Source organism: Calonectris borealis, chromosome 1 (assembly GCF_964195595.1).
Source record: "Calonectris borealis chromosome 1, bCalBor7.hap1.2, whole genome shotgun sequence".
In the NCBI taxonomy this organism is placed as follows: Eukaryota; Metazoa; Chordata; class Aves; order Procellariiformes; family Procellariidae; genus Calonectris; species Calonectris borealis.
Window position 1 is genome coordinate 647128 of NC_134312.1, and position 27923 is coordinate 675050.

Here is a 27923-nt window from a genome sequence, read left to right on the forward strand (position 1 = left end):
TATGTTTATCGGGTGGGTTTGGGAGGACCCAGGACGAACCCCACCTGGTGTTGGTGGTGTCCATAGGTAGCCAGTGGCAGAAGCTGCCAGGGATACGTTAATCCCGGTAATCTCCCTCGCAGGGCTCAGTGCTGGCCGGCACACCGCGGTGCTCGGATTCGCTCGCTGCGGTGACCGTCTCCCTGCTTGTCTGCTAATTACAAAGGGATTAAAGGTGGCGAGCTGCCTGCTGCCCCTGAGCTGCGAGGTGTAGGGACCCGAGACCACCGATCAGGGCGCGTGCCTCTCGCTGCTGCGTCCTGAGCCTGCACGGTGGGGTGTTTGTGGGGTGGAAGGGAACGGCAATCCTGACCCCGGGCGAGAGCAGGGTTCCTCTCCCGGAGAGGCACTGCGCCCAGCCTGCAAAGTCAGCCTGGCTCGGCCGGCTCTGGGCGCAGGGGGCTGCCCGTCGCTCTGTGGGACGGGAGCTGCTGCCCCGGGGAGGGCTCTACCTGCTTCGGAAAGCGTGCCCGGTTCACTGAGAAACTGTCGATGTGGAAGCTGAAGGCTGGAGGGGGAATGTTAGTTCTCCATCCTAGAGCGATCTGTAATTGATGGTGTTTTCAGTTCTTGTTAGCATCAGCCCCTTCCTCCTCCGGCTGGGCTGCCTGGCTCAGACTGAGAGGCTCCTGCCAGAACCGCGCTGCTTCGCTTCTCTTTAACCCTCCGCTCTGCCCCGGCTCCCTCCTTCCCGCTGCCCAGCCAGCTCCGGGCGGCCTCTGGGTGATTCAACCCCCCGAGGCGGGTGCTCCTGCGCGGAGGTGCTCCTTCTGCCACACGCAGAGCTGGAAACCCGCAGATAAGGCTGACTGCCCGGGCACCTCGGGCAGCCGCTGCCTGCTTTCCTGCCCTTGTTGTGAGCTGCCGTTCTGCTCCTTGCACCCTGCCCCAGCAAGAGGCCTCTCGGGAAGGGTTTGCATCGCACAGGTCTGTGGTTTGGAGATTGAGAAGAGGAGCTGAGGTGGCTGTGTTGCTAGTATTCCTTAGCTTTCCTCCCCTGTGGACAGCAAGAGTCGTGTCCTCCTTCATTGTGGCTCTCTGGTGATGGTCGGTTTGCACAGCGTCCCAGCATTTCCCAGCTAGTGCAGTTCTCGGCTTGGGAAGAGGAGGAAGGGATGGGGAGAAATGGAGCATGATTGTCATTACCAGGCTGGGGGGATGGGGGAAGAACTGGATCAATTCCAGTTTAGGGAAGACTACAGTCCTCGGTTGCTCTCCTCTGGGCTGGCTGGTGGCAGGTGAGTTCCTTCCTGCATCTCCTGCAGCAGATGCTGCGGGATAGCGTTTCCCCTCCCTCTTTCAGCAAGGCAGACGGACGTCTGTCGCATCCCAGTCTCCTGTTAGCACTGGGCCTGAGCACTGACTTTGCAGAGTTCCCGGCCGTTGCTGCTGCAAGTCCTGTAACTTGAGACACCGGTCCTGCCAGCAACCGCAACTTGCTTGCGTTGCTCTGCCCGCGTTGCAGCCGGAGGCGGTGCTGGCCGATGGCAGGATGGTTCTCCCCCGCTGCCGCCTGCTTTCCCACCCGCAGCAGCGTCAGCCAGTGCAGCCCTGCACAGTCCCCGAGCACCCGCTGCCCTAACCACGTACCCCAGACCTCCTGACCCCGAAATGAGGTGCCGCTCCCCACCAGGCCCACGCCGAGGAGTCTGGTGGGAGGCTGTATCTGACTCGTGGGTTATGGCTGCCTGAGAGTTCATCTTGCACTACCTGGCTGAGTTATTTTCTCACTCGGGTCCTTCTGGTTGGAGTTGGAGAGCCGATGGAGTGATCTCTGTGAGGCCGCCTCGCACAACGGCTCCAGGGCAGCCGAAACGCTGCTGGACTGAGCACGGAGGTCTCTGGAAGAGCCTTTCCGACTGCCCCACGGAGCCCTGGCTTTCCGATGGCAATTCGTGCTGTGGACGGCGGCCTTTCAGTAGGGTTGATGCACTCGTCCATGCGTTGTACCAGAACAGTCGGTGTGCTAATGGCAGTGCTTTCTAGCAGGGTTGGTAATGTATTTATAACAACATTTCCTCCCGTTTCAACACTTAATGCAAGTCACTTTGTAGTACCAGCACTGCTGACTCTGGCTGAGGCACTTGTGGAAGCTGACCTCGGTTCCAGTTGCTATATATCATATTCTGGCAGTTCTTGGTATTGTCACTCACAGTACGGTTCTTTTCCCTCTGAAGGTGCCGTGCTCCCCAGTCTGATGGCAGCTCCGACCCCGCTGTTCCTCCCTGCAGCCGCCTCCTGCACAGGGCACCAGGAACAAAAGCTCCTTCTGCAGTTGTGGGAGATGTTGATCCTGGCAAACTCTGTGGATGTGAATGATCTCTGTAGGGTCGAGACAAACGGAGCTAGTGCTTAGATCATGCCTCTTTCTTCCCTGGCATGCTTGAAAAGGGGGGGACTTGGAGTATTCACGTGTGAGCCAATGAAGAAAAGTCTTGTCTGTTTATTTGTTGGGTTTTTTTCCCCTCTGTCCTTGTCTGCTTTACAGCGTATTGCCCAGCAAGATGGACAGCGTCCCCTTACGATGGGAGCGGTGCTGCCATTGTCATTCTGTCCTGAAACTTGAACCTGGTTTCATTCTCTGCTGCGCGCCTGCGGCTCTATCTTGCTCCCACTATCCTTTTGCGTCCATTTGCCAGTTGGGATTTCCATGTATTTGTCACCGCAGTTTCCCAGCAAACTGGCTTTTGGGAGCAGGAAATACAGAAGCGGTGCCTGGAGCACGCAGAAGGGGGATCTGTAGTTTATTGTGTTTACGAGGGATAACCGAGCCCGGCCGCTCTGCAGACAGCCGGCGGTGGGCACCTCCTGGGGAGAGGGGGGCTGAGCGAGCGCAGGCTGGCGTCTTCTTGCACGGCTGCCTCCGCGGCCCCCGGCCCCGATGGGTGCATCGGCCCCGCGTCCTCGGCTCGCTTCTCCGTCGCCTGGTCAGCTGCGGCCGCAGCTGGGCTTCCCCGGCCTCACTGGTCCCATCAGGGTGGCTTTCAAATACACCGTGCGCTCTCCCAGCTTGGTCGGTCTTTCTCTTTGCCTTCTGTGTCTGCTCTGCTGTTGTGCTCTGGGAAATGTGTTGGAGATGAGATTAAAAGGAGATTATACCTAACGAAAAAACGCTCTGAACTGATTAGAGAAGGGACTGAAATGCGCTGATTGAAGAGGAGGCAGTAATTAATGAGCAGCTTTGGTGGACGGTGATGCTCGCCTGGGGATGGCCATGGGTTGGGCTGTAGAGGCGCAGCAGAAGGACACCTGCAATCCAGAGGCTTCTGGTGAGGGGCAGGTCCTGCTGGTCCGTAGGGATGGGCAAGTTTGGCTCGTTTCTCAGCCCTTAGTGTTAAACAGAAACCCTCACCTTTGGGTTTGACGATAGAAAGACGTAGAAGTGTCTTGATCAGTGCTGCAAGTCCATGATCTGTGTGGTGCCGTACTGTAGCTCCAGAGAGCATCAGGGAGTGGAATAAAGCAGTGAAGGCAGATTTGTCTCAAAATACAAATAATGTCAAGAATTAGCTAATGCAACGGGAGAAGCTTGTGCTTAGGTTAGAGTTCAGAACAGTGAAAATTCATCACCGTACGTGACGCTGAACGAGGCTGACCTACCATTGGAAAGCGCAGTGCCGACGGGCGTTTTGGTGGGGAAAGCCCAGCTGTGCCGTAAACCCCGCTCCACAGCTGTGGGCTTCCCGTAAGCGCCTGCTCCTGGCGAGGAGAGCGTGCGGTGCCTGCTGGGCTGGGGAGGAGAGGAGCTGCCCTTCGCCTCCGCGCACGGCTTTGTGCGCAGGAGCTCGCAGCCCCCGTCGGAGAGGGCTGGGGACAGCACGGGCAGCGCTGCGGGCAGGCAAGACGTGGAGGGGCGCGCGTCCGTCCCTGCCTGCTCTTACCAGTGTGCGTGGCAGGCTGCCCCTCGCGGAGCAGGGGTAGCTGACAGGGCGTCAGGGCAGCTCCTGCCCTGCCTGCCCTCGCCCATCGATCGTTGCCTGCAGCGTGCCTCGAAAGGGGTCCGGTGCGACACGAGGGCTGTTTGCAGTCGCTGTTTACATTGCCACTCCTGCTGCCCCGTGCCTGCAAGGGGAGTTTTCCTTCCAGCAGCTTCCCAGCAGCGTTATTTGTCCGGCCCATAGCACTCAGCTGCCCCGTTCTCAAATGGCTCCTGATCCTGTGACGCTGGATGCTGTGAGCTGAACGCTGCCGGCGGTGGCTGCAGCAGCGGGATGGTTTCGGCGCTCGTTTCCACTGCGGTGCCGGGAGGAGGTGTGGAACCCGGGGCAGGTCACCGGCTGTGTGCGCCGGTGCTGTGCCCGAGGCCCTGGGGCAGCGCGCGGGGATTCGTGGAGGATTTCGGGAGGCGAGGGCTGTCCCAGGTTTAGGATCAGACTAAAGCGGAGTGTAGACAGCCTCACGCCAGAGCCATCCCGCGGGTGCTGGGGCACCGCTGCCCGTCAGGTTCTGGCTTCGGGGGGGTGTGGGTTTGCCGAGGAGCAAGGCGCAGCTCCGTGCCCTCCCTCCTCTCTCATCAGCCAGCCACTGGAGGTTGATGTCCCCTCCCCGACGGGTGTTCGGGAAGCTCAGAGGCCATTTTCAGCTCTTCCTCTGCAGGCTGAGAGCGATGCTGGAAGCGCGACCCTGCAGGAAGCCAGTGCCAGTGTCCCGGGAGAGGGAGGACGGCGGCTGTCCCTGCCAGGCACCGGGAGGTGACGGTGCAGAGCCTCTCCCGGACCCTGTGCCACGCAGCCAGCCCCGGGCGTGACGGGGCACGTGTGACCCGCATGGATGGGACCCACCGGCAGTCGGGGTGTTAGGGCGCTGAGCCAAGCAGGATGTGCTCCTCCTGCCCGGAACTACGTTGTGGGGCCAAAGCTCTGTGCTGGGGTGGCTGTTGTACCGGTGGTGGCTTTTGCACCCCGACAGCACGTGCTGCCTGCCCTGGCGCAGACGTGAGGAGCTGCGGCGGGATCCTCGGGGCCCGGCTGGCCGGGGCAGCGTCGTGGCAGAGCCGGTGACGGAGCTGTGCCCACTCCCACCGGGGAGGGCACGGCCGGGGATGCAGCCCTGTGCGCGGGACCTCGGCAGCGAGGGTGGAAAGCGAACAGAGCTCAGATGAATGCGCAAGCTGGGATCCTCGTCGTGAGTGGGAAAGCTGTAATGTCTACGCCGTAGTGTTGTCACAAACATGTGACTAGGGGTTGTCTAACACTGAGCTTTGAATCGCACTGAAGCACTTGGACGCTCCTTCGTTAAAACTTCACATTTGCTGTTCGGCGCTGGATTACTCCTGCCAGAGATGTGCTTTGATGCCCTGGAGCTGTGTTCCCAGGCCAAGGACCTGGCAAGTTGGCACGTCTGTCGACACCTCGCGCAGCTCAGCAGCGCTGTGCTGTGTTTTGGGATATGCACGGCTCCCGTGCGGTTTTTGAGGTGAATACGCTGCTCTCTGTGATTCTGCCCGAGGTCTCGGTGCACAGTGGGATGGAGCGCTCGAAAGCCCACGCTGCCAGCGGGGCTGTAAGGTCCCAAAGCTTAAGACTGGACATAACAGTGGGTTGCGGAGGCGCAGCGTATCCCCACGGCTGCTCCATGAGCTGGGGTGTGCCCAGCCGCCGTGTCCTGTCTGCATGGCCGGAACGGGTTTCTGGAGGGACCGGCGCGTCCCCGCTGGCGCTGCCGGGCTGTGGCGGGGCAGGAGGAGCCATCGGCGCAGCACGTGCTGTTTTTAGGCCTTGGGTAAATGTTGGTGGCGTGGCCCTGTAATTATCGGGACAGGGTGCCAGTGGAGCTGGCAAATAGCTCCCCTGGGAAGTAACTGGAATTTGGCATCAGGTAAAAATAGAACAGGTTCCTCCCCAAAACGCTTTTAGCAGCTCTCCTCGTGCCCCGCCACGCGCCTGCGGAGCCGTGCGTGGGCCGTGCTGTTTGCTCTGCGCCCGCGTGTGACGGCCGGGGATTACCGCAGGGCCGCTCGGCGGGACGGCTCCGCTGGCTGCGGTCGGGCTGGCCGGGCGGGAGCTCTGTCCCTGCCCGCGGCGGCAGAGAGGAAGGGATGCTAAAATTGGGGCAGGGAAAACCAGCTCTGTCCCTGCATCCAGATGCAGTCGCTTTCTAGCGCAGAGCGCCCGATGGGCGGTGGGTCCCCTCCTCCCAGGAGGATTTGAGCAGCGGCGTCTGCCCAGGGTGCTGCTCCAGCCTCGGCTCTCAGTGCCGTCCCGTCTGGCTCAGCACGGCGTTACTCTTGTTGCAGGAAGAAAGGCTGGGCTGTGGGGCTGGTGACGGGCACGTCCCGTGCCGTGAGGCTGCGCTCTGGCTGAGCCGGGGTTGTGGTCGCAGCCAGCGGTGCCGCCTGGCAGCTCGGGTCAGCCTGAGCCCTGGGCTGCACCCAAACACCACGTCAGTTCCTCAGAAAAACCCTTGGTTAATTGTGGAATCTGATACCATTTTGGACACGGGGCTTTATTACACGTGCGTGGCTGTAAACATGGAAGGACTGAATTAGGTTGTACGCAGTGAGGTCTCTCGCGCGTTATGACCCAGTATACCGTAAACACCGGTGTGCTCAGGAGCCGTGTGCGCTGGCGCCGCGTCAGTCTAAATATCTTCTCATTGCTTAGCCTGTATGGGAAAGGGGACACTCGCGTTTTGGGCCTATTTCATATAAGTAACCCTGCATCTGCTGGGCCCGACAGCCCCTTCACCTCCAGACAGCAGCAATATGTCTAACACAGCCTTTTATGACCTATTTTGTCTCTCACGCTGCTCCTATATCGCAACTTAATGCCACAGCTTCCACGACAAGGCGCGTGGGCAGGCATGCTGATGTGCCCCGCGCAGCCCCTGCTCCAGGCATCGATCCGCAGGCGCCGGCGGGGGCAGGGAAGGGGATGGATGGAGCATCCCGTGCCGCTGAGCAGCCCTTGCAGCTCCGCTGAGCTCGGCTGGCTGCTGCGCCCGCTCTTCGGCACTGAGCATCGCTGCGCAGCCTCTCCGAGCGTCACACCGCAGCCTCTCCAGGGCGAGGAGGAAGTGGGGTAAAAAAAAGATAATTAAGGTGACGCTGGCACATGCTGTCGCTTCCTCTTTCTGAGTTTGTGCTGCTCTGCGCCAGGGGAGGGTGAGGGTCAAACTTAACGCTGCGCTAACAGGGCTTGTTAGTGGATTTCTTAACGATTGCCACTTGGAGTGGGCATAGGTTTTGAGCAGACAGGGTCCCCTCCCGCTGCCCCAGCTCAGACGCGAGGGTGCTGCCCGGGCAGTTGTCCTTCCAGTTCGTGCATGCCTTGAGTTCACCAGTGAGGGCAGCTCTGCTCTGAAGTGGATCGTGGAGTGTTGATCAGGAGCGTGGGTAAATCATGAGATTTGTATCCCCCGAATATCAGCTGTTTTGCACTGAAAATACCTATTATGGTACATAATCGGAGAAGAGAAATGTCTCCCTTCCAGACCCCCCCATCCCGGTACCCGCTGGTTAAGCCGTAACTGACTCCCAGCAGCTGTGCCTTGCTCTCCTCTCCACGCCGCTCTGACACCTTTCTCCACCTTTGATGTCCGCAAGGCAGCGCTGGGGGGGCACCCAAAGCAGTGAGGCTCACCCTGCGCGAGGAATTTGTTGGAGGCCCACAAACGTGCTCGCTGCCAAGGAAACGGTGCTTTCCAAAACCGTCTCCGCTGTCCTGTGTTGTCCCTCCAGCTGCTCAGTGGTGCCCCGTACCTCACAGCCCCAAAGCTGGAGGAGCGCTGCTGTGCTCAGCGTTCGATCTGTGGACGGCATTGCCAAGCCCCGCTCAGCAAACAGCTGGAGCTGGTTCCAGTAGCGGCCCAGACCAGGCAGAGCTGCTTCCCACAACTGCAGGCGGTTGGGCCGTGCTTGAGCCGGCACAGCACGCGTTCAGCCCAGCTGTGCGAGCATCAGCGGCAGTGCACGGAGGAGATGAAAGTCTTCCTGGTGTGTCTCGGTCCGGTGAGCGTGTCGCCGTGAGAGCTGCCTGCAGCGTCCCTGCCTGCGCTTGCTGCCCAGCCGCCAAGGCGTGCCTGCTGTGGTGTGCCACTCTGCAAAGCCGTCCTGCTCCGAGGATGCTCTGTTGAGGAAGCAGTACTTGAGACAACCTTCAAGTGCCCGGTGACAGTTGTGGGACACTGAGAACCATGGTTTTCTTTTCTATTTTTTTGGACGAGTGAATGTGAATTTGTAAGATGCCCTATGTCGGGGGGTCTCATCGTTTGGAGTGCTTTGCTTGCACCATTTCCACCTCAGCAAGGCCACGGTGAGTGGAGAGTGCCGGAGTGGGGCAGGCGGGGTCGGCAGGCGTTTCCCCTGGCTGAGGACCCTGCGTCCTCTGCAGGCCCCTTGGTAAGGTTGACACTTTGCTGCTCCCCTCAGCCCCTCCAGAGAGGCATTTGCAGGCACTCGGGGTTGGAGAGCTGATGCTGGGTGGGGGATTCCCTCTGCAGCACGAGTGCGGGGCTGGGATACAACTTTGTCTTGCTTTTTGGCAGACTGGATTCTCCAGTAACTTTCGCTAAAATGGTGGCTTTCAAGTTGTGGTTTGTAGAGATTTGGGAGTTCAGTTGCAAATCTAACCAGCCTGCAAAGTACAAGCTGGGCAAAGCTATTTTCAGTGAGGTTAGATTAAGGGAGAGCCTCGCAGCGTTTCCAGGAGCGGATGGGGGGGTCTCTGTCCACTCACCCCACACCTCCCCTGCCTCGGTGTGAGGCTCCACCTCCATGCTTCAGGTGGAGCACACAGCTCCAGCAGCGAGCACCTGCCGTTTGGAGCCAGTTCCTCCCTCGAGAGAGAATAAAAGCCAAAGTTCACTGATGGCACTGGGCGGAGGATGCTGCTCCCAGCAGCTTCCATAGCTCTGCGTCACTCCTGGTCCCTCCTGGTTTGGAGGAACCCCCTGACATCCATCTTGCCTTCTCCGTCCAAGCGGCCGGCACTGACACGTTGCACCTCTTGATTTTGCAGTGTGTTTGTGCCTTAGAGCGGTTCCTGGGCTGTTGTGGCTTGGGACTGTTTTCGTGGAGGGCTCCTCCAAAGGGACCTCTGGGTCTGGCCGCGGGCTGGGAGGAGCGGGTGCTCTCTCCTGCAGCCGGCGGTGACCGAGGCACGGTGTGCGTGGTGGGCTGGTGGGCTGGGGGCCTGCGTTTGCGTGGAGGCTCTGCTGGTCGCGTCAAGCCCGAGGTATTTACGAAGGGCTTCCTGTTACCACTGGCAGGGAGCGTTTCCCGAAGTGGCTGTGGGTGAGCAAGTGGTAGGCAGCTGTAAAACGCTTATCTCTGTCTCCCTGCCAGTAACCCTCCGGGCCCCGAACAGCGCTTTCCTGGGACGAGCTCTCGGAAACAGACGGATTTTTTTTGTTTAATTACTTCCTCTTATGCCTTAATGTTTCTAAAGATAAATACAGCTCTCGGCATCTGCTCAAGGAACAGTAAAGCTTTACAAAGGAGCGACGCTCCGTATCAGCGTGTACCGTGCCTAGTCTCCAAATCTGCGGTTTGTTTCGTAGACGGTAGTAAATCTTTCTCTCCAGCTCCCTGCCCGGGACGATTTATTTCATGCTGAGCAGGAGGTCCAGCCGAGCTGGTCCCTCCTCCACCGGACTGGTCCCGGATCCCGGGATCCTTCCTGACCCCGGCTGTTTACTCTGGGGCATGTGTCGAGGCAGCTGGCTGCACCCAGAAGGCATCGTGCTGGGGCGAGAGCAGCGGCTTCCACCTTGTTGGGAGATCCGAGGGGACCTTTCCACAGGGAGCCGGGGTGGTGGCAGAGCGACCGGCTCCGCGTCCCTGCAGGCCCACGAGGGCTCCTGGGGTTTTCCAGCCTCGGCTCATTGCCCCGCCGGGGTTTGCCAGCGTGCCCGACCCTGGCGAGTGCCTCCCTGCAGCGTGGTGCTGCCCCGGGGGGGTCCGGTCCCCGGCTGCCTGCTCTGCCCGCTCGCCGGGCCGGTGCCATGCCCCCGCCGGCCGGGGGGAGATGGGGTGTCTCACAGACGCTTCTCGGCCTTAATTTGAGAGTGAGTAAGAACAGGTTTGAGGAAGGTAATGACAGCTCGGGGACGGGGGCCCAGGGAAGGAACGGTGTGAAAATAGAATGGTGAAGAGCTCTGTAAGGGAGAACAACGCTGTCCATTTCTTCAGAGGCTTTAATTTTAGCTCTTCTATAAACATCTCATTACTAAGCGGCTCATCCAGAAGAACCTCCGAGAGTCGCGACTTTCAATGGAAGTGCTGTGCTGGAAAAACATGAGTGGGTCCTCGCCACCCCGCGCCGGCTGGGCAGTGACGGTCCCACTGACTCTTCTCGAGGATGTTTTATCTGGGAGTGAGTGACCCAAGAATGGAGTATTTTGCCTCCCTTTGGGAGGTGTTCCATCATCGTAAGGAACTTTCCCAACAACGAGTTGGTTGTGTTTTGATGGGAGTTGCATGTAGACAGTTTGCTTCGCCACCCAGTTCTGCATTCGGTCCCATCCAAAACTGTTTGTCCTTCTGATTGTTATCATCTTGTGTTTACAGAGAGTCAAACGTCCTCAAACATCACCAAGGCGATCATTAAACACAGAATGAGTTCATTTTTTCCCTAATTTTTTTTTTTTAAATATACCCAGGACAGGAATTGTAGACACTTGTGCCTTAAATACCATCAAAAGGACCTTTGTAAGAGCCGGAGGTTTCTGTGTCGTCCTGCTCCTGTCCTGCGGACTTGCTGCCGGGCGCATGTTCCGTATCGGCTGGTTCAAATCTGCCTGCGGTCCGTGGCGATGTGCGAGGTGCCGGTGACTCGGCTGTGGCGTGGGCATCTGGTGGTCCTGCATCTGGGAAAGGTCGATGGCACCCCACGGTGCTGCCAGCCACGGTCGGCGCTGCCGCAGTGGCACGGCGTGGCATGGCACGGCGCGGCGGGGCCAGGGGCGTCTCCTCCCCGTGCCGGGGGGACGTTGCTCGTGGCCGGTGTGCGGGGACGAGGGCAGTCTGCTCGGTCGGTTTGGGGCGGGTGGGCTTTCCCCAGGGGAGGGCTCGGGGCGCCCGGGACGGTGGCAGACGTAGGGCTGCCGCGGTGGCCGGGAGGAGCGGGCCAGCCCCGGCCCCGCACACAGCCCTTTTGTTTTCCTCCATAGAAAAGCCATTCTTCGTGCTCCTTTCATAAATATGTAATGAGGGAACAGTGCAGTCATTGTCCTCCGAGCAGACACTTGTCGTGTTGTTCTGGGGCTGCTGTGCCCGCCGGTGCGGTGGGTTTGGTGGGACGGGGGGAGGACTTCAGTCTCCAGGATGAGGATGGCTTGCTGGGCTCAGTTCTGAATCCTTAGTTCTGCCTTTATTCTCTCTCTCTTTTGTTTTATAAATCCCCCAAAGCTTCTCCCTGCTCTCTGGGAAGGAGGAGCTGATGTCCATGGGCTAGAATATCCCAACTTCTCCACTCCTGCAGGTGTTGACTCCCAGTTATCAGTGCTAAGAGGTGGTCCTGCCTTTCTCATCAGGTCAGCATAAGTCTTCTCATAGGAAACTTTGAGGCCAGTGGGATGAAGACAGAAGCCTAGAAGTGAAGATCACGCAACTAGGGAAGATCTCAAAGGTGCTTCTCTCTTACTGAGAATGAAAGAAATGAGAAGGAGAAGGGGTTTTGTCTGGAGCCTGCCTCTGGAACTCTTCTGTTGGGGTGAGGCGTGACGGGCAGAGCAGGGGAAATAAGAACCAGTGATGACTTGGCCTGTAGTGGTTATATCCGAAAGCGAAACAGCAGGTTTATTAGAGTGAAATGGACGTTAGAGTGAAAAATAAATTTGTATTTCCTGGTTGGCATGCCTGAGAGGAGAACCGTGCAGCTCCGAGAGCCCGGTGGGAGCCGTTGGGCTGTAGGCAGGTGTCCGTCCCCGTGAGGATGGGTCTCCTCTGGCCAGGGCAGGGTCCTGCTGAGATGTCCTCCAGCAGCCGTTGCGGCTGCAGCTTGTCTCCTGTTCGTCTGCGCTTGGGAGAGCTGCAAGTTATTGACTGAAATTGTGTGGGCTTTTTTCCTTTTTCTTTTTAAGCTGTTGAATTATTTTTCCCTAAAAAGTGAATTTCATCACACAGAGGAAGAGAAGTGGAGGTATGGGGAAGGGGGACGTAGCTCTTCGCGATGCCTGGAAGAACTACAGTAGCTTGTCACACGCGGTTTGATAGTTGGGTGGGTGGGGTGTGGGATATGAGGGGTGCCTGCAGGGCAGCCTGCAGCTCCCGCGCGATCAGCGCGCGCTGCTGTACGTTTGCAGGTCAGACCGCAGCGTCCGCAGTGCTCTGTCCCACAAGCCGTTTCCCTGCCAGTCTGAGGCGCAGCCTGCAGCTGAGCAGCTAGGCATGTCCCGGGGAGCTGCCGATGCCTGCCGAAGCTTTGTAAAGATCGCAGCCTTGGACTGCTCGCCCTCTCGCCCCTGGCAGCCCTTTCCTGTTTGCTGGGCAGGCGTGAACCGGGGCAGCTTCCTGCCTTTGCTTTCTTGTCGCAGGCGTCACGCAGCCAGGTGCTGAACCGTGACCTGGGTTCAGCTTTGATGGACTGCAGCGAGGATGTGCTGCTCCCCGTCACCCTGGAACGCGGCAGAGGGGGGCGTGGAGCCTGCCAGAGCCTCCTGGGCCCGCTCTGCACATCACGTCGGTCCCGACCCGATCTCATCACAGTTTGTCACAGCAGCTGAACGTAGTGGGTCTGTTTTTTAGTTCCAGCCAGATGCTGGTTTGTAATAAATACAGCCTGCACATTTTGGGTGAGAATCTCTTACACGGGACTTTGGACACGAGGAAATGGAATGAAGCTGCATCAGGGGAGGTTCAGACTGGACATTAGGAAAAGGTTCTTCACTGAGAGGGTGGTTGGTCACTGGAACAGGCTCCCCAGGGAAGTGGTCACGGCACCAAGCCCATCAGAGTTCAAGGAAGGTCTGGACGATGCTCTTAGTCATATGATTTAGTTTTAGGTAGTCCTGTGAGGAGCAGGGAGTTAGACTCGATGATCCTCACGGGTCCCTTCCAACTTGAGCTATTCTGTGAGTCTGTGAGTCTGTTCTCTAACGAGAGTGCTTGTTTTCTTCCAGACTCTGTGCAATGCCCGTTTCTCGCTGGGCAGCGCGTGGCAGCTGTGCTCCCACAGCCTCGTGCCGGGAGCCACCATCTCGCTTTGCAGGTAGAACGGAGCCTTGCTGAGGGGTGTGCTGGCAGGTTAGTCAGACCGTAACGCTGGTTGATGCAACAGCTCGTACTTCTTGCGGGGTAGTTGCCCAACCACTGTTTGATTCCACTCGCAGCCCTGCAAGGGTTACATGGATCATTGCTCGTTCCAAGAGCACCATTAGCGACCTGCTCCCTAGTCCAGGGCTGGTGCCTGATTTGCATCTGATGGAGCAGGCTTGCAGGCACGGTTTGGGTAAGTTGCATCGCTTACCGCAGATCTTAGCAGTAAGTGCTCTTGGCAGAAGCTTCAGGTCCCTTTGCAGATGCGTCTCATGCCTTCGTGCCTTGTGGGTTAATACTGTTTTGCAGGAAGCCACCTCAGTAACTATGGTCAGTGCTTTGTAGCATAAAGTACTTGATGGTGCTTTAAAACAGCTAAACTTTTCAAATAATTTCCGCTTTGAGATACTGAGCAGCTCTTGGAAGCCTCTGCTAATGACACTTCAAAGCAATGCTGAAGTTGAGGTCCATCTCCCTGCACCGGGGATGAGCTGCCAAAACATTTCCATGTTTGAAATGATCCCCCCGCTCTCTCCCGGCAGAGCTAGACAACCGCCCTGCCTGCGTGCTGGAAGCCAGGCCTGAAGGAAGGCTGAAGCACCTCTTGCTCATGTGTTGAGGACTTGCGAGCTTTGCGTTCCCCTGTATTATCTCACACCGAATTTTCGAGGTTCAGGGGTGTGGGAGTCGTGGCTGAGCCTGCAGGAGGACTGATTTCTTGAGACTGACTGTTCAGGTTGTACTGTGTTGCTTGGTGAAACACCCTCCCGTGCTTTCAGTAACCTTCACTGTTGAGAGCAGAGGGCTTCAAGTGTGAGTGTTGGAAAAGGATGTGTTCCAAACAAGATCCTTTGCCTAAAAAACACACGAAAATTCACTTCTCCTTCGACTCTCCTCACGCCGTCATTGCAGCAGGCTCCACAGAGAAGGTCCAGCTCCTGAAGCGGCTGGAGAAGCTGCTGCACGGTTGGGTTCCCCGTTGGCCAGACCCTGCGACTTCCCTGTAGCGGGAGCACCGGCCGCTGGGGCACAGACCGGGATCGCCTGCGCTGGGCAGCCGGGACTGTGCCGGCTTTGTGCCGGCTGCTGTGGAGCTTGCTGTAGGTCAGCACAGCCCTGCGGCTGTTCTCCTGCGAGCTGGTAGGCAGCTGCTGGGTGAGTTTTCCAGGGAAGGTGGACTCCTCTCTGCGGGGGACTGGAAACACTCTGGAAACGTGGCTTGGGGTCCCGGGAGATGGCGTCCTGGCTTGGTCTTCTCCAGGGTGTTTGCTCCGAGCTCCTCTTGAAATGTCACTGAAGAGACAATGAGAGTGAGTGAAGTGATGGGGAGTCTCTCGCTTGGCCGTGACCCTGCCGGACCGAGAACCGGCCGTTCCCGGAGAGCGTCCCCAGCGTGCCAGTGCTCACCGCCGCTGGCCTGCCCGAGAGTTAAGGTCATCTGGTTGTGTTGTGTCAGCTGAGTGTTTAACTTTTTGCCTATTTAGAATTTCCTGTATTGTGATAACATCTCACAAACTTCCAAATATAGCTTAACGCTAATTTAGATCGTAACAGGCTGCCCCAGGAACAGTGACCAGGTGTCACCTTAAGTTGTGCCGGCCTTTTTGCAGCGCAGCGGCAGGAGGAGGCAGGAAGGAAGACGCGAAGCGAAGCAGCTGCATGAGGGCTGACGTTCGCAGGCACACGTGCTTTCCCAGGCATCTCGGCTGGCGACAGCAGAAGAATCGGCGGGGCTGGTCCGGCTCCCCTCCGCAGGAAGGGGCACGCTGATCCGACAGCCTGATATGGCCGGTGAGCAGCTTGGACGCTGCGTGTGTTCAATGATGGGAAGTGGGAAGGCAAGGGTCAGGCTGCCTAAGGAGTAGTTGAGGAAAGCGCCTGGCAGCCTGGCTGGCCAGAATTCGTAAGTCAGGCTCCTTATTAATGACAGTCGCTAAAATGAGGATGTACCTAGCCCACAGATCGCTAAAGAGCGTGGCAGCATGTGTGTTTGAGAAAGCCCAGGGGGTCAAGTTTCCCCTTGCTCTAAACAACTCCTGGAGTGATTTTTACGTTTGTGTTGAGGATGATGTTTCCCTTGCGACCAAGAGAGTGCGAGTGCAGACACTTGCACTCGCGGCACGGCCGCTGGAGCAAGCGGTCGTGGAGGGCACGGGTCCGAGAGAGCTCGCCGTCGGAGAGCTGTAATTCTGATGTGTGTGTGTAAAAGGGTTTTTCCTGTCTGTGAAGCTTAAGTCGGGTCGGTTGTGCTCGGAGGAGGCAGGTCTTACTCAAGGCGCTTGTCTGCGAGCACCTTGCAGCGACTGATGCTGTCAGCGGCGCGTGGGACCTGTCCGGGGGCGGGTGGTGTCTGAGCACGGGGGCGAGGCCGGCGGGGGGGATTTGGTTGACCCGACGCTCGATGTTGTTTTCTTCACAGCTTGGCACGGACCTTTCCGTTTTGGTCCTCAGACTGTAAGTGGCGTCTTTTCTGATGCCTTGTTCTGCTAAATTCAGCTGTGGCTGGCTGGTGGTAAGTGGAGCGGTGGAAAGAGGGCTAGGTGCCGAAAATAGCCCTTCGGTGGTGCGCGCCTTCTGGTGAGGCTCCTCCTGTTACCTGGCCTCGTCAGCAGTCCCGGCTGCGCTGGAGGGAGGCCGCAGGCGCTCGCGTCCCAAAGGCAGCAGGCGTTACTGTAAGAGAAGAGAGGCGGTCGTCCCCCGGGACGATGCAGTGGATGCGGTAATCCCTCGGCAGCTCTGCAAGGGACTGAGGTGGTCCCGCTTTACAGGGGCTGCTTGCCTTCGTGGCTGCGCCTAGCCTGTGGTAGGAGCAAAATCCTTCTCAGGGTTTTCGATTCCCGGACTCCAGCTTGATCCACTGGATCCCTGTCACTGACAGGACGTGGCCAGCGCAGAAGCGCTTCCCCAGCCTTGCAGGCTCTGTGAACGTAGCAGGAGCTACCTGAGTTTCAGGGTTCAGGGGTGGTTTAGCTGTTGCTTCAGGCTGTCCCAAGAGCTGGCTGCTGCCAGAAGAGCTGGCCCGCTCCCCGGTGTGCCAGTTTCCGTGCTTGCGTGGCCACCTAGATCAGGGCATGATCTGGGTGAAGAGCAGGTTTTTTCATTTGGGTTGGTGTGGGCTGGTGGGCAGGCATGGGTGGGAATGCTCCCCCAGCAGCAGCGCAGGCTCCAGGTGCCGTAAAGCCACGGGGAAACAGCAGCTCCAGGGGAACCCAAAGGTAAAACTGCGCAGCACGATGGCATTGTTCAGGGAAAACATCAAGTGCCAAGTTGTAGATAACGAGCAGTGAATTACAGTTCAAGATCTGTGTGTGAGATCTTGTGTTAGCAACATGAGGAAGGAAACTTAAACTTGACCAGAGATCGGCCACGCTTCTGCTTGCCTGTTACGCACGCACCTTTAGATAACGAGTTTGTGAGCCGTTTGCTCGTGACTCTATTAAAATTGCTGCTTTTCCCTTTGGTAGGGGCAGTGCTGCCGTACAGCTGTGTTTGTGGAAGGGGCCGGGGTCTCTTCTCTGCTGCCCGTGTCCACGGAGGGCTGACACAGTGCCAGAGTGTCCCAGTGTTGCTTCCAGCGTCCCGGTGTTGCTTCCAGCCTGGCGTTACTGGAGGCTGAAATGCCGGCTGGGTACCTGCTGCCTGCCCTCTAATCCCCCTCTTGTCTCTGCAGGGAGTGGGGATGGACAGGGACAGATACTCCAGCGTTTCCCGGAGAAGGACTGGGAGGACAACCCCTTTCCCCAAGGCATCGAGCTGGTGAGTGTGCTGTCCCTCGGGACCGGGACCCCAGGGAAGCGTGACCAGCGTGCGGGGCAGGTGACACCGCGGCACTGCATGCACACATGTCGCTGGGCGCTGCAGGGTCTGACCGGGGGAGCCCACGCAGCCCCCAATGCAACTCCAGCTATGGAAAACTGTGGGATCCAGCGTGCCGCCTCCCAGCCCGGCCGCGGCAGAGCCACCCTGCTGCTGCGTGCCCTGCCTGGGGCTGGCTCCTCTTCTGGCCACTTCGCTCCCCCTCCTCCTCCGGGATCAGCTGCTCGGGATGCTGTAACGCTTCCTAGAGGAGCCGCACGGATGCAGCGTCAGTATAAATAGCCCCGTCACGAATAGTACGGCTCTGCCATTGCCAGGCCTCCCCCAAGCGCTCTGCTGAGCAAACCGCTCCCCTCCTCGGGCCGGCGTTATCGGCGGCGGCTCGCCCTCCGGCAGGCCTGGGTGTGCTCTGTTTGCATCCGCCCAGCGAGGAGGGTTGCTGGCCCTGGATCCCTTCCCCAGCCCTCCGGACACGTTCCCCTGCTGTTGTGAGTCCTTTGAGGTTGCGATTGTTGCTGGGTCATACCCATGAAGTGACACACCCAGTCTAATTTGGCACTGCGTGGGTTCTTCACAAACCAGCTTTTAACTAATCAAGGATAATAGGATTGTTCTCCTCGGTTGCTAAATTTGAGTAGAAGTTCTTCTCAAACCCGTCCCTGCTGCATTGGTGCTGCTGCTGAGGAGCTCTGAAGGAGAGGAGCTGGTGCTCCGCTGCCAGCAAAAGCGAGTGGGATGGGCTGCCGGTCGTCCAGACCTCTTTTCACCGCTAAACTGAGCCCCCTTCTAAGCTTCCCTCCTCCTCCCCACTGCAGTTCTTCCCAGTTCCCCGCTGAAGTACAGTGGGGTACAAAACCTGAAGAGAGACGAGGCTTTAGAGGTTCCTTCACTGCCTTACAAGCCTCACGGTGCTGGGACTGTCCTGACCCCGCTCCTCGAGTACCTTTGCTGTGCTGGGAGGTGTCGGTGCCTGCAAGGCCGCTGTGTGATGGTCGGTGCGGGGACGCTGGCCAGCCGAGAGCCCCGTCCTCTCCTGGAGCGGAGGAGCTGGGAGCAGCCAGCCCGTTCTGCCTCTGGTGTGCGCAGGGGGTTTGCACCTCCCTGTTCGGACGGGCGCAGCCTGGGTCACCTGCCAGCAGGACTCGCCGAAGGGCGTTCGTGCATCTCTGACGAGGTTTTGGCTGGGGGAGTGCTGGGTACCTGGTGTAGCAAAGGGTGTTCCAGGTCCCTGTGCTTCCCCAGGGCTTCAGTGAATCATTGAATAGAATCTCAGAATGTCTCAAGTTGGAAGGGACCCATAAGCATCATCGAGTCCAACTGAGAGGGTGGCCTTGGCCTTGGGAGCTGGTTTCCTTAGAGCAGAAGCGTTACGAGCATTCAGGGCACCGCACGTCCCCGTGCAGGGCTCTGGGTAGCTGAGAGGGGTGGTGGTCCAGCCGGCGTCTCGTTTCATGGCCTGGGCAAGTCCCCTGTGCTATTTAATGCTCGTCCTCCAAGCGGTGGATCTGCGGCCACCCCTGCTCGCCCGTCCGGAGGCAGTTCTGCTCTCAGCTGCCTCCCGTGTTTCGTGGCCTCGTTCAGAGCCGGCGGTCATCTTCATCTTCGTGTGTGCTGGTGCTGGAGAACTTCCACGTGAGCTGTGGCTGTTGGAGCTGATCAGGACACCCCGCGTGGCGTGCCCTCCAAAGCTCTTGTGTCAGGCTTGACCGAAAACCAAGGGGCTCTGCTGGCACTGGCAGAGGAGAGCTGCCGGCGTGCTCCTCTTACCCGGCCAGGAGCAACCAGCTTGTGGAGCGGAGGCCGTCAGAGCCGGACGTGTCCCTCATCCCCATCCTCGTCCCTCTGCCCCGTCCCGGGTGCTGCGGCTGCCAAGTCGTGCCGCGTGCCCGCCAGCAAGCGTGGCCAGGCACCGGGATCAGCGGCGGTGGCCGGCTCGTCTTCCTATCGCGTGCTCACCGTAACTGCGGCGCAATTTCGGACTTTTATGTGCTATTTTGTCTGAGGCAAAAATATATATTATTTTTCTGGTTAGTGTTTCCTGGTTGTCTGCAGGGGACTTGGGAACTGTCCCAAGAAAGAGGAAAGCTGCTTTTTTCCCAAGGGTCAAACTGTCCAGCCAAAAAATCCCTGGAATTTAAACAATTGGAGCCCCGTCCTGTTGGGAGCCAGGGATGGCTCCGAGACTTCCCACAAGCTGTCAGGAGGCATCCTGGGTGAACAGCACGTAGGGCTGAATCTAAGGCAGTTTCTGAAAACCAGACGGAACCCACCCGGGGATTTTGGGTTGTACATTACGTTGCAGTCACTGCTGTGTTTCTTTTTAACAGCTTTTTTGGGAAGAAGGTTTTCTGGTGTGTGTAGGGAGCGGGAATTCGTAGCTTCTGCCCTTGCGTGCTGTCCAACAGCATTTCCAAACAAAAATATCTTGTTTTAATGGATGGAAGTTCCTCTGGAGAAAGACACAGGATGTGAACGTGTGTCCTCTGTTGCAGCATCCCTCCCCTCCCAGGCCAGAGCCGTCTCCTCTGGCCGCCCTCGAGCCCATGGTGGGTTGCGCTGGCTGCCCTCGCCAGCCTGGTGCGGGCGGACGGGGGGAGCGGGGTCAGAGAGTCACAGAGTCATAGGATAGATTGGGTTGGAAGGGACCTTTAAAGGTCACCTAGTCCAACCCCCTGCCGTGGGCAGGGACATCTTCAACTACATCAGGTTGCTCAGAGCCCCGTCCAACCTGACCTGGAATGTTCCCAGGGATGGGGCATCTACCACCTCCCTGGGCAACCTGCGCCAGTGTCTCACCACCCTCACAGTAAAGAATTTCTTCCTTATATCTAGTCTAAATCTCCCCTCTCCTAGTTTAAAACCATTCCCCCTTGTCCTGTTGCAACAGGCCCCGCTAAAAAGTTTGCCGTCATCTTTCTTATAAGCCCCCTTTAAGTACTGAAAGGCTGCAATAAGGTCTCCCCGAAGAGACCTTCTCTCCTTCTCTTCTCCAGGCTGAACAACCCCAACTCTCTCAGCCTTTCTTCACAGGAGAGGTGTTCTATCCCCCTGATCATTTTCATGACCCTCCTCTGGGCCCGCTCCAACAGGTCCCTGTCTTTCCTGTGCTGAGGACCCCCGAGCTGGACGCAGCACTGCAGGGGGGGTCTCACCGGAGCAGAGTAGAGGGACAGAATCCCCTCCCTGGACCTGCTGGCCACGCTGCTGGTGATGTAGCCCAGGACACGCTTGGCCTTCTGGGCTGTGAGCGCACGTTGCCGGCTCATGTCCAGCTTTTCGTCCACCAGCACCCCCAGTCCTTCTCGGCAGGGCTGCTCTCCATCCCTTCATTCCCCAGCCTGTGTTGGTAGCGGGGGTTGCCCCGACCCAGGTGCAGGACCTTGCACTTGGCCTTGTTGAACCTCATGAGGTTCACACGGGCCCACTTCTCCAGCTTGTCCAGGTCCCTCTGGATGGCATCCCGTCCCTCAGGCGTGTCGACCGCACCACTCAGCTTGGTGTCATCTGCAAACTTGCTGAGGGTGACTCGTCCCACCGTCTATGGATCTATGTCTGTGCCCCTGGATCTCCAGGCCCTGGGGCAACTGGGAGAACCAGGGTATTACTGCAGGTGAAACCGCGGCAGGGAGCCCCGCTTCGGGCTGTGACTACCAGCTCTCGCTTCCCAGGGTTAGTGGTTGCCGTGCCTGCGGTGGCACCGAGCGAGGTGTGCGTAACGGGAACGGAGATTCTTGCTAAAACCGGTGGCTCTAAGTGTGTGCTGTGCTGTGCTACACCCGCCGGTTCCTTCTGCTCCAGCAAGGGTTAGTGCAATTCCTCCGCTCCCTTTCAGATCCCGTCGCGGCGCTGGTCCTTTCGTCCTTCAGTACAGCAATCCCACAGGTCTGCTTAACGCAGCGCGGTATTTCCCGTGTCTTAAGGCTGCTCGTGGATGGTTGTTGCATACTGCAGACCGTGTCATCGTGCCTGCTGGGTACGTCCAAGCCTCCGGACACGTTTTGCCTCTGCCAGCACGCTCTGGCACCCGAGCCAGCGTACGCCAGCGCCCTCCTGGCGCCTGGGCACTGGAGAGCGTTAGAGTTTCTGCTGCTCTCTGGGAGAAAACAGAGAGATCCTTTTGTTTTCCAACCAGCAGGTAATTGCCTGCATGTTTGCAGCTTCAATATCCCTGTTTGGTGAAGGTGAGCACAGGTTTGTGCGAGGTTTGCTCCCTGGCTGCCGGCAGCGCTTGGGCAGAGGTGCTGGTAGGAGAATGCCGCGTCCTGGTCCTGGCCAGGGGGGCTTGGTGGGGCAGGGTCCGCGGGCCTGCGCCGGGGGTCTCCGCTTCCAGGGGATGGTAAGGCACGCTGCTGCTCGCAGAAAAGCTTCCTTTGTTGCTTTGCTTTTGTAAGGTGTCGGTAGCTGAGCGGAGCCTCTTCTGGTGCCTCCATCTTGACCAACAGATCTTTTCTTCACCTCTGATGCGGAGGAGCCTGAGGTTGGCAGCCGACAGCCGAGCCCACGCAGCCAGCGGCTGTTTTGGCAATGCTCGGGAGAGAGGAGAGCTGCTGCCACGCTTCGCTGTGGGTCTGATCAGGAGTGGAGCAGGCAGCTCCTCATGACGCTGGTGACCAGTGGCTTCACGTGTCGTCCCTCCTGCCTGGCAGCTGGCTCTTCTGCAGGGCTGCGTTGCCCTCCCATAGCTTTCCAGGGTGGAAATAAATGATCAGGAGGATGTCTTGGGACATCACGGGCTAGATCCTTGCCAAATCGGGAAAGGCCTGTGGTGTAACTGGTGGAAGAAGAAAAGGTGGTAAAGCAGCGCTGATCCATGCAGTGCTGTGGAAAACAAGGCTTGCCAGACAGACATACGTGTTGTCACGAGAGGTTGGTTTTGTTGCTAAAACTGCTCTAGGCAGTGTCTGCAGAGCCCGGCACGCAGCTCTGCCTTCCTGTCGGGTTTTTCTAAACAAACGAAGGGGCTGTTGCTCCGGAGAGGCTTCGGTGCAGCCCGGCTGCGGCATCCACCAGCGCTGGTCTGGAGGGGAGCTGCAGTACGTCCTTCAGGTCAGTCGTTTCCATCAACACCCCCCTCATGTGAGAATCGAGACTTTCTTCTCTTCTGGCTGTCTGCAGCTCGCTCTTGTTCTCCATGGGCACCCAGCGGCGCCGAGATGTGCTGTAAGGAGAGACTGACGCTGCTGCAGCGCTCGCTGTGCGGAGCAGCTCCTGCACGCCCCAGCAGCCGCGTGGAGCCCTGGCAGCGTGTGCCATGTTACTGCGCTGCACGGGTGGGTTGTGCGGGCAGCAGGTCGTACCGCACCCGAGGACAGACCACCGGCAGCGCTGGGTCTGCCCGGGCGGTGGGGGAAACGAGTGCAGGGTGAGCATCCTCCCAGCCTGGATCTGAGACCGGGCAAGGCATGGGTGAAGAGCTCACCTCTTGCACGCACGGATCCACGGAGATCTTTAGTTCTGCGTGGGGGCCCGTAGTTCTGTCTTCCTTTAACTGTGGCACCTTCAGTGTTGCAGAGTGCCACGGTACCACCATCGGTCACGGTCGGGCTGCTTCTGGAGGACACTTGTTCTAATCACCAGCCAACCTACACCCATCTTTCATCGAGGATGTGTGTCCTTTCTAGAGGATCTAGCTTGAAATGAGGCAATGGTTGTGGAGGTCAGACATCTGCGTGCCTGGTGCTTTATGAACACGTGGCTGCTTTACGTTGACTTCTGCAGGATAAATTGGCCGAGGAGCATTGAGTGCAATCAAACTGGGTGCATTGAGAGCAATCAGACTGGGCTGCAAGCGTCTCCGGGGCATAGCCGAGGCATAGCCGCATACCCCAGCGACATGACCTGATCCACAGCGTCGCCTCCAGTGGTTCGAAGTGACCTGTTGTCTCAGCAGGTGCTATTTTTAGGAAGCTGACTTCTTATCCCGCGGCGCAGGAAGAGTCCCAGAACAGCTTGGTGCTTGGAGCCCAGGTGGGTGTCAGGAGCCTCCTGCACCTCCCACGGTGGGACCGAGGGCTCTGGTGGTCCTCGCTGGGGACAGAAGGTGGCGGAGCCGTGCCTTGGCCTGAGCAGGTGTAACCCCGAGTGAAGAGGCTCAGGTGTGTTCATGTTCGTGTCGTGCCATCGTTTCCCTGCGCCCATTTAGCGGTGGCCTAATTGCCTCTGGAGTGTGCTGAGGTTCCTTGGCATAGAAGATGGCATGACCGGGGGGTGGAGTAGAGCCTGTGCCCGCTGGTGGTGGTGATGTCGATGTCCTTCTGGGGTTCCCTTCTAGAGGAGCAGTCCAGGGGATCTGGACTTCCATTTCTCAGGCCTCGGGATGAGCACACTTGACCGCCGACATCTGGCTTGTACGTACCTGTCTCCGCAGGGAAGGTTTGACGCCGTGGTCGTGGAGTGCATCCCTTTGCGCCGGGGTGCGGCAGTCGGAAGTGCTGGGTGGGACCCAGCAGCAAACTCCTCGAGGGCAGCAGCTTTGTGTGCTTTGCTCTCGTCGTTTCTGCAACGTCCGGGAAACGTTTGCACAGAGCAGTGAGCTATGGGTTCATTCCCCTCCAGTGAGGAGAGGAGCTCGCTCCTTGGGCGAGTGGCGCTGTGTACTGACCCTGACGGCTGCCGAGCCATACCTTCCTCCCGCGCGCTGAGCGGGGAGCGGGGCAGGAGGCAGCCCGGTTTGAAAATGGCACCAGCATGGAGAAGCCCTGGGACGCAGGTTTACAGGGACACATGTGGCAGAGTCTGGGAAGCAGCTGCCCAAGTGCTTTTGCCTCTCCTCCTTCCCACTGCCATGCCTGGGCAGCTGAAGAAAGCCAAGCTCTTGCGCTGCGGCTGATGCCCAGCTCGTACGGCTGCACCGGGCTGCCCGGGGGAGGAGAGGAGGGTCTGCGCAGCAGAGTGCGTGCATGCTCCTGGGGCATGAGGGTGGGCACGGAGAGCGGCGAACAGCTGGAAAACTTCAGCAGGTTGAAACCAGCTTCGATTCGCAAGGGTTTGGGCTGGAGCAGCGATTTCTGCAGCTTTGCGGCACACCAGCCCTTTCTGCCAGTTGCCACTTCATTCTCCTCCTCGGTTTTGCTCAAGTTGCCTTATCTTCAGAGTGCGTCATGCTACAGCCCCAGAAGGAGCCGAGCTCTCCCGCTCTGGGGAACTGCCTCAGGGAGGGCCCAAAAGTGTTGGGAATTTCCACAGCTCACCCACCAAATGCAGATGCTGAGGAAATACAGAAAAATCCCTTGAGACTTCGAAACCCAGGGGGAGTCCTGGGGCCGCTGGCTGGAATTACCCCCTGGCCCTGGGAGGGTGTTTGGAAAGTCCCCAGAAACCAGTAAAACTGTGTTCTGAGCTGCCTGAAGCGCGGTGCTGGTGCAGCCTGGGCCGGTGTTTTCCATCTGCCTGCCCCGGGGGAGGAGTGCCACCTCCCGGAGCCGGTGCCACCTCCCGGAGCCGGTGCCCGGAGACAGCCCTGCCCCGCCGGGAGCTCGCCCAGGGATGCATCGCCTTTCCTCCCCGGAGTTCGTGCAGTGCCTGCGCGCGGCCGCCCGGCACCTTGGTGGGCTGCAGGGACTTTGCAGAGCCTGGCAAGCCTCGCAGGCTCGCTGCGGCTGCGGGTAGCCGCCTTGCACGGCGCAGCCCAGCTCCTCGCAGCCCCTCTGCCGGGGGAGTCCCTGCAGCTCTAAGACGGGTGCAGGGTGGTGGAGGGTGCCCAGCTCGGCCAGGGTGGCCCGTCACCCTTCCTCCCAGCTTGGGTTTGTCCAAGTGGCTCCCGCTGTCCCTGCGGAGAGGAGGGGAAGGCGCCTGCCCATTTCTCCCCCACAGAGGGGACAGGAGGCTCCGGCCAGGGCTCTCTCCCTTCCCAGACCGTGGCGGCTGTGGGTGCTGCAGTGTGAGCCAGGGAAGGTGGCACAGCCCTGTTTCCCTATATACTCTATAGGTGATGTGCTGCCACACCAAGCTCCCTGTCCCTGGGTGTCGGTACCTGGTGGTTTGCTTTCACATCATCCAGCCCACCGAAGCTCCAGGCTCCCACCGCCAAAGCGATGCGGGGGAGCGAGGGCAGCGGCGCAGGCAGGTCAGGCCCTCTGACCACCATCCCCTGCCCTCTCTTGCAGTTCTGCCAGCCCAGCGGCTGGCAGCTCTTCACGGAGAGGAACCCCCCCACCTTCTTCGTGGCTGTGCTGACCGACATCAACTCGGAGCGGCATTACTGCGCTTGCTTCACCTTCTGGGAGGCTGTCGAGAGCGCGCAGGTACTGCTGCTGCGGGGGTCCTGCCTGCGGAGGCAGGGTGGGAAGGGTGGTCAGCAGCACTGGCTGCCTTCGGCTTTGGCCAGTGGTTCCTGCTTTCCTCTTGTCGGAGGAATCCGGGCCCTGGCGTCAAGGGTGTGGGAGAGGGAAGAGCATCTTTTTTCTAACCCTGGGACTTGGCTGATGTGTCTCTCCCTAGCCTCAGAGCCACCCCAGGAATGGTGAGGGGGAGGAGGAGGAAGAGGAGCCATCGTCTCCCGTTCAACCCGCGCAGCTCTTTGCTCCCAAAAGCTTGGTGCTGGTGTCGCGGCTGGACCATGCGGAGGTGTTCCGGGTAAGTCCGAAATGCACTGCGGCTGGGGCGGGGGAAGCAGGGCCCCTACTCGGGAGGGAGAGGGGAGCAGCGTTAGTAAAGACCTTCTGGCTCTGGGAGCAACCAGGAGCCACGAAGTCGCTGCCAGGAACAGGAGCTATAGGAGCACCCTGGCACAGCACCCCTGGGAGAGCGGCCTGTCCCCAGCCCGCTCGTCGCACCCCGGTCCAGCTCCACAAGCCGGGTCGGCAGCTGCGCGCTGAACCTGAATGGCTGCAGCACAGCAAGCCAAGGACTCGGCCACACCGGGCAGCTGGTGGCCTTGACCCAGTTTTGTTAATAGAAAAGCCGTGAAGAACAGCCCGTTCCTGTGGGAGCATTTATCTTTGCCATCTTTATTTTCTTCAAACGTGCTGCATTATGTGGCTGTAAAAGGTTTGGGAGGGCAGGGGCGCAAGCTGGCATGTTTACAAACTGGCTCTGTGCGTATTGTGTCCGCAGCGCTGCGGCTGGGGCAGGCGGGGTGCGCGCAGCCTCCTCCGGCCGGAGCAGGCTGGCCTCCTCGCTGCTCCTCTCGCTCCGAAGGAGGAATCCACCTGGCGTTTTCGGTGGGCTCTCCGCTAGCTTGGCCAGGGTGGCCCGTCACCCTTCCTCCCAGCTTGGGTTTGTCCAAGTGGCTCCCGCTGTCCCTGCGGAGAGGAGGGGAAGGCGCCTGCCCATTTCTCCCCCACAGAGGGGACAGGAGGCTCTGGCCAGGGCTCTCTCCCTTCCCAGACCGTGGCGGCTGTGGGTGCTGCAGTGTGAGCCAGGGAAGGTGGCACAGCCCTGTTTCCCCCGCTGCAGGAGGGCAGCGTTCTCTATCAGGCCAGGCTGCGTCCTTCCTTTTTCCTCTCCCGCTGCGGGGATATCGCTTCTGGGTAGCTGCCCTGTTCTTGAACCTCTTGTGAATGGGAGCACATGGTGTTCCCGCAGGGCGTCCAGCCACAGCCTGCTCAAGGCATTAATAACTGACAGGGAGGACAAAAATCACTCCGTTCTCTGGCTTGGAGCTGCTTCAAACAGCAGAAACATCGGGCTTCGCAGACTCACAGCCCCAAACCACGTAGCTGAGGTTGGAGGCACCTCTGGAGGCCTGTGGTCCAACCCCTGCTCGAGGTGGGTCAACTGGAGCAGGTTGTCCAGGATATCATCCAGTTGGGTTTTGAATATCTCCAAGGATGGAGACTCTACAACTTCTCTGGGCAACCTGTGCCAGTGTTCAACCACCCTTGCAGTAAAAAAGTCTGTATACTTAGGTATTTTATTGGGAAAGTTGTCTAAGCCTAAGTCAAGCCTGTCTTGGCTGAGAGGTGGTGTTAAAACAGCAACTCCTTTCCAGCAAGAGGGAGCAGTAAGCCCAAGGTAGAAGGGAACAGAAGTGAGCCTGGATCATCAGGCCGTTTCCCTTATTGCAAGCAGTTGCGTTGTATGGTTGTCCTCGCACCCAGGAGGGGGTTTACCACGCCTGGCCTTCCGTGGAGCTGGAATTCTCTAAAATGCTGGGGCTGTTCATTTTCTCAAGCCTGGGAGAGCAGAGCGAGGTCAGCCAGGCTGCAGCGTCTGCCGCTCTCCTGGGCGAAAGCCGGTCGTGTTTGGGGGTGACTCTGGAGGAAAGCGGGTCTGCTAGCCAGTTCCAAAAGACAGAGGGAGGTTTCCTGTGAGAGGTTCTCCCCTGGAGACCGCACTGAAATCGTTCCTGGCTCATTTTGGTCTTTGCGTACCTGACCGCTCGTCTTCCCTGGCGGGTTTTGTTAGGAGGCCCAGTAACGCTTGTGTTGTGCGTTTGGCTGCTTTGTTTCGTTGCTCAATTGCTTGAATTGTCCCCCTTAGTGATTTTTGAGGAACAGATGAGCGACAAGAGCACTACAGTCCTGTCGTTCTGGGCCTTGGGTCATTTCCCCCTTAGCTGTGACAAACTCAGACAGGTCGCTGGGTGTCCCCAGAAGGTCTCTGAGCGTGGCAGCGGTGGGAGCGGGATCTCTGCTCCGCAGCAGCGAGTGCCGCGCACCGAGGGAAGCCGAAGCCGTCCTGCTTGCAGGCTCGGGTCGTGGCAGAGCAGCGGTGTGTTTGCCTGCTGAGCCGTGATTGCCTTTCCTGTTGCTGCTCCCTGTCCCAGCCAGGAGAAGGGCGATGGGTGGAAGCTCTGCCTCTGCCCTTTGGGTGATCGGATGGATTTCGCTGGCTAAAGGTGAAACGCAGCCTCTTTTTCCCCAGCACAAGACTCGGGTTGTTGTGGCACCTTCTCGTCTTTGATTAGGTCTCTGGGTAGCCCAAGACCTGG

At 58.9% G+C, this 27923-nt stretch overlaps 1 protein-coding gene across 6 annotated transcripts in view; it reads left to right on the forward strand.

Moving 5' to 3' along the window:
- Window positions 1-27923, forward strand: part of SBF1 (SET binding factor 1) — an 88225-nt gene that overhangs the window by 28209 nt on the left and 32093 nt on the right. For 4 of the 6 annotated variants that reach the window (XM_075141058.1, XM_075141064.1, XM_075141072.1 and 1 more), the window contains exons 2-4: window positions 16905-16990; window positions 25156-25293; window positions 25490-25624. In XM_075141058.1, the coding sequence (XP_074997159.1) occupies window positions 16905-16990; window positions 25156-25293; window positions 25490-25624 (359 nt within the window). The remainder of the gene's footprint in view (window positions 1-16904; window positions 16991-25155; window positions 25294-25489; window positions 25625-27923) is intronic. The other 2 variants (XM_075141081.1, XM_075141089.1) reach the window with 1 other exon arrangement.